The sequence below is a fragment of the Ciconia boyciana genome, chromosome 3, assembly GCF_034638445.1.
Source record: "Ciconia boyciana chromosome 3, ASM3463844v1, whole genome shotgun sequence".
Lineage (NCBI taxonomy): Eukaryota > Metazoa > Chordata > Aves > Ciconiiformes > Ciconiidae > Ciconia > Ciconia boyciana.
In genome coordinates, this window is record NC_132936.1 from 28,544,821 (window position 1) to 28,550,874 (window position 6,054).

Below are 6,054 nucleotides of genomic sequence, written 5' to 3' on the forward strand. Positions count from 1 at the left end.
TAGACAGATGCTTGGCTAGGCTATCTAAAGGCAGCACTGCAATGAATAAAGCTGACAAACAGTGATGGACAGACTAGGTACCATCTCAGTGGTACCTAGTTTGCCATGTAACAGCTCAGTGTAACATTCCGTGTCTGGGCCACATTATTGGACATGTTATGAAAAATGGATAGGAGGATTTGTCCTTATACAGTGTAACCGTATTTACAGCTCTCCATGCATTCCTGTACATAAGTGCTTTCATACATCTAAGAAAACAATTTATTTTTGTCTCTGATTTATTTTCCCTTGAACCTGTTCCTGAAGTCTTAGACAGCTAATGGAAAAACAGTTTAAACATCCTGGGGGGAAAGCATGTTAAACACAAAGGTAAAATATTTTCAGGCTGATTCAGCTCCGCAAAGACAAAGAGACATCCTTTGAATAGGTGAATGAATGTATTTTTCTGGCTAGTCCTGTACATTTCTGTTGCTCCTTGAATGCACTCCCTCCAATCAAACAGAAGACTCAAATTCAGCTTGGAGGGTCTGCTGATTTCTCTTTTCACTGGAGCTGTACATATCTGGAGCAGTTTATAAATAACTCTGCAATGCTTGGGATGAATTATGGTGCAACTCTTCAAAGACTATTCATTATTGTTTTATAAGATATCTAGAACTGTATTTTTAGGCAACTGTCTCACAGTCAGCCTCAGAAGGGGGACGATTATGGCAAAGGTATGCTTAGGGATAAATTTTTAGGGAACACTTTTTCTGGGCATCAATTGTTGGCAAAGTCAATATATACATTTACCAGAGATGGTTGTACTATAGTTTTGCATCCATTGTACCATAATGGATGATGTAGCAAATTCATTTGCTCTTAAAAATTGTCATCAGTCTTGGCTGACCTATTTCACTACCAGTCTTGTCACAACAATAGACTGAATATATATAACCTTGTAGTGACTGTTCAGTATACTAAGAAGAAAATATGGGGTCTGCAAAACTCAAATGCCCAAGTGTTATTCCTTTGCTACAGCTGTGGTTAATATATGCTGCCAGCCCTCCCAAAGAGTCTTTTCATAAAGTGTACGCTCCTGTTTGCCTTACTGGTGTGTCTCGTCCCACCAGACATGCACCTGGGTTATGTGAAGTCAGAATTTACAGTGGACTGTACAACTTCCATGGATTTGCTTCCTAGTAGGTTTATACCTGTAGGTCTTAGTAGAAGCATTCACAGGAAATTTGACCAAAATACATGAGTCAAAATTAAATAAATACAAAAAGATAACATATTGCTCCTGACTACCCACTGACACCTTCAGTTCCTGAGATCATACTATTTCTAATTTAAAAGGTAAGATAGGGGGAAAATGTAAAACTCAGAGAAAATTTCAGGCAAAAGATTTATAAATCTGGTGTTTTCCCCAATAATATGAAAAGCATCAACTACTGGTTTAGCAATTAGCACAATTATCCCTTCACAGTCTCAGAAAAAAACACCACTTAAAAATCCTGAATGAGAACCTTCCTTTTCAACAATCCTTATGCCCAAAGCATGAGGTTTTAAGAATTATACCATTACGATTAATTCCTTCCAGCCTAAGGGCTAGAAGCTTACTTCCTTTTTAATTGAAAAGTAAAAATCTCACATAATCCCATGACTCCAGAGGCTTAGACAATAAGGAAAAATAATTCAGAAAGAAATTTAAATCACAAGTAGCATCACCAACACGTTAAGCAATGCCTTTAAATTGTAAAGTACAGAAGGCACTCAAACCTCTTTGTAAAGTGTAAGCATTTATACTTTTAACTAAAGATAACTTTAACTAACATAACTTTTAACTTTTAATTTATACTAAACATTTAAACATATCAAGCCCAAACCCCCAAAGTCCTCAGAGAAAATTCCTATACTTCATGAAAAACCAAACTTCTACAGAGAGCACGAGAAGAATTAAGTCAGGGAATCATTGATAACATTCAAATTTTTGAAAATACAAGGAATACTAATAATTAAAAAAACCCAACATAGTTCCTATTTTTGTAAAACTCTCACTGAGTTATATTGTTACTTTGGTGTGGTTTTGGTTGAGCACAGACATGTCATTCTACAACTGATTCTCAAAATAAAGTATAGTGCAAATAGCTACATGAAAGTCTGATTCGTCATGTAAGCAATGAATATTTCTGTTGGAAATTTACTTGTTTTCTTTTTACAGCCATGGCATATCTAGGTCTCCCTCAGATTAGAAACATTAACTATTCTGGGTGTGATTCCTATGTGACTTCATGGAGTATCTATAGTACCTGGGGATGGAAGGAATCTTAAGAGCAATTATAGTCATAATGAACTTAAAGGACTGCAATAAAAAATATATAAAAAAATAGACCTGACAGACTTCAGATGGTAGTAAATGAATGCTAGTGGGGAGGCAGGGACACCACTGTATTATCTCAGGAAACTCTTCACGTCTTCTTGCTGGTTAATTTTTCTGTTATGAAGCACCTCTAACAAAGACAGACTTTAACCTACTTTATATTCATAATGATTCATGCAAATTTGCCTCCTTTTGAGGCAGGGGGTCAAGTGTTTAAGTTCATTCTATAATGAGTAATATCTGCATGGACTTTTGCAGTATAATAATGAGGCATGTTTTGCAGAGACATTCAAAATCGAGACCCACAAAAACAAAGTGTTTGTGGATTCAATTCACCAGTGGCACATAAAAATCAGAACAGGAGAGCTGATAAGGATCATAAATACATTTTCAAATGTAGTATTTACCCTCCCATAGTATGGTGTCTTATTTTTTAATGTGGGGTTCAGTACTAAAGGAAAGGGATTCAATAGTTCTCACTGTATATAGACAAAGACAACGTAGGCACGTGCCATGAGAGCTGTGGCTCTGGCAAAGAACCTCAACATAAATTTGCTACACATCTATTTTTCCAAATATAAGGCTTTCCTGGCAGGCAGCCAATCACGCAGGAATTGCCAACCGTTCTGTAGATAGGGCAATTAAAATTCTCTGTGCACTGCCACTAGAGCACCTGCATCTTCACATGCAATGTAAGTCAGATTTGAACCCAGCTCTCAGGAGATGAATGCCAACCTACTGCTATTTACTATCAACCTATTTTTCATTATATTTTATTATAATTAAGAAACACCATTTATAATTGCACCTGATAAACAACTAAGCATAGTGGAAGCTAGCAGACAGACCCTGTGCTATAGAACTTGGCATTGAGATGTTATGTGCATTTGGGGGGGTGGGGTATTATGCAAAGCCCATATTTTTCATGTATCATGCTTTGCTTTCATCAACATGTTATTGGAGTTGGAAGTGCATAATGTTTTGTGCTGATATAGAATGAGAATGTCAAATTCTGTTTCAGATAATGCTGCCAATTTTTTCATGGGGGTATGCCTGTAATTTGTTATTAATCAATTCAATTAGATTCATTAAAATAAGGTTTTACTTGGAAAAAAAATTAGAAAATGACAATTTAATGATGTCAAATGAGTCATCGTTTTCTCTTAAGAATCGAAAGTCTACCATCAGATAATGAAGGGGAAAACAGCTCCACCGCGTACTTAAAAGGGCAGTGTAGACCATTAGCTGTGGTGTTACTCTGTCTATTATGAAAGAATGTAAGTTTATATTGGTTTATTCTAGCACGTTTCAGTAAATGGAAGCTTCTAGGGAATATTTTAAATGTGTCTACTTCTAACTGGGTGATATGCAAATAACCACATGCTGGATTAATAAAAATAAATTAGTCACTTTGCAAACTTTGCTTTTAAGAGTCACTGTACAGGACGACGTGTATTTCAAAAGGGTGTAACACATTAAAATTCATCTTTATCTAGGCTCAAGAGTGAGAGAATTTTACATGGAAGCCAAGTATTTCTTATTGGAGGAACTAAATAATGAAAAAATCTTTTGACTTCTGGAGGGACACATTTGTTTGTTCACTTTACTGCAGCACTGTTCAGTCAACAACAAAACCAGACTGTTCATGATTTAAAGACAGGACACTCCCTATGTGATCTTCTTTTTGTGATAGTGCGTGCAAATTTCAAAATAGTTTGGAGTTTAAAACTAATTGCCAATAAAAACCACGTTGCAAAAATGTATCCCATGCATACTTTTGAAAACATTACTCATAATTGGGTAATTTTCTCACCCACAACCGGGTAAGGAAAAATGCAAGTAATTTAAAAGAAAAGATCATTTTAGTGCAAAAGTCTCTCTCAAGGCTTCCAGAATAACAGGCAATGGCATGAAGATATGCCTTAAATCAATAGCAGGAAACCAGGCAAGAGAAATACCTCAACAGGAGCTCTACAAGGCAGCATGGAAACAAAGTGGATGCTAAAACAACTATTATTTTCCATATTTTCCCAGCAATTATGCTCCCCATTCAGAATCCCTAGGAAGCGACTGGGGTTTGTGTTCTACTTTTAGCACTGGCATGTAAGAGTTTTCATTCCCCGACCTATGAATACAGTCGCGAAATGAGGCACCTGCAACGCAGGCTTCTAGTCTGGATCCTTCTGGGATCTCCCGCGGCAGCGTCCAAGCCAAGCGGGCAACTTCCCTGACAAGGAGCAAGGCGCAGGTGAGGGCTGGCAGCAAAGCAAGCGAGCGGAAGCTCTGCAGTCGCACAGCCTACCGGCTCTGCACGTATTTACAGTGCGGTCAATAACTGGGCTTGGGGTTGCTTTCTGGACAGAGGGAGGTCTGGCACGTACAGCAAGCACAGCTTTTCCTGAAGTAACCAACTGCTTTGGAAATGACACAAATCAGCAAGCCGGTTAGGATAATACGAATGAAGAGCTGATGTTTTGTGTGGAAAAAAACAAGAAATGAAAGAGGACATGATGTCTTTCATGCAAAATGAAAAGTTTGCTACACGATTTCATTAACAGAAGACGACAACGATATGTACTCGGGTAAATAGAACAGCTTCTGACCTTGAAATTGCGTGCTAAATAAATTACCTCAGAGCGAAAGTGATGAGTTCTCATAACAGCATCTGGAAGGGAAGCAGAAAGACACACAGGCTGCATCCAGCTCCGCCTCAGATTTCGCTCGGGCTAACGGTTTTATCGAATTGCTCGCCCTTCGGCGCATATTCCTGGACGGGCTCTGGCTCTCCGGCGCAGCCGGCAGCTCCGCCCGGCATTTATATTTAATTCACCGGGAAGAAGTTGAGCATAAAGTTCTGCTGCACTTGGGAGACCGGGGGGGCTGGGGGGTTTCCCAGCCCTTCACCTCCCTCCCGCGGGCCGAGGTTTCGCTAAGGGATGGGTGGAGACAAGGCTGCCGCAGTCCTGGGCTCGGCTTGCATTTTCTTTAAAGCCTCTGCCCGGCTAAACCGAGGCAGAGCGGCCCTCCGCCGCCAGAAGCCGCGGGATGGGCCGGGGGCACCCCCCTCCGCCCTCGGGGACAGGCAGCACCTCTTACCTCGGCTCCTCGAGCGACCCGAAAAGACGGATTTGATGGGATGCCTCCCTTTCTGGAGCCTGCGGTGCCAGCAGCAGAAGAATAAAATCGTAGCGATGGTCCCCAGCAGCAGCAGGAGCAAGAAGAGGGCGCACTGGATGCTGTAGGGTCTCAGCAGGACCAGGAAAGCCGCGGCAATCATGGCTCAAGCGCCCGGCTGACCCTCTGCCTGCGCGGGTCTGCGGCGAGCGGCGGGGGGCCGGGCAGCGCCGGGCAGCCTCTCCCCCCGGCAGCGGGGCGGGCATCGCCGCCGGCACCGCGCTGCTGGAGCCGGCAGCCGGGCGGGAGGTGGCGGCGCGGGGGAGGAGAAGGAGGAGGAGGAGGAAGAGGAGGTGGAGCAGGAGGAGGCGGCGGCGGCGGAGGAGGAGGAGGAGCGGGATGAAATTCAGGCCGTGACTCAGCAGCCGCCGCGGCGGCGACGGTTGCGGCGGGGCTTCCCCCTCCGCGCCCGCGCGGCAGCCACCACCCGGGAGCGCGGCGGGCCCAGCGCCCGCGGCACCGGCGGGGCGGGGCGCCGCATGGCATGGCAGCCGGCGCGGGCGGGGCGGCGGGAGGAG

At 42.9% G+C, this 6,054-nt stretch overlaps 1 protein-coding gene across 15 annotated transcripts in view; it reads right to left on the bottom strand.

Moving 5' to 3' along the window:
* The window catches only part of DST (dystonin), a 315,224-nt gene extending 309,177 nt beyond the window's left edge, over positions 1–6,047 (bottom strand). For 2 of the 15 annotated variants that reach the window (XM_072855194.1, XM_072855193.1), the window contains exons 1-2: positions 5,459–5,829; positions 4,966–5,027 (exon numbers count right to left, since the gene is read on the bottom strand). In XM_072855194.1, the coding sequence (XP_072711295.1) occupies positions 4,966–5,027; positions 5,459–5,639 (243 nt within the window). In that variant the 5' untranslated portion in view covers positions 5,640–5,829. Of the gene's footprint in view, positions 1–4,965; positions 5,028–5,458 lie in introns of all 15 variants that reach the window. The other 13 variants (XM_072855195.1, XM_072855191.1, XM_072855192.1 and 10 more) reach the window with 13 other exon arrangements.
* Positions 6,048–6,054: the final 7 nt, after the last annotated feature.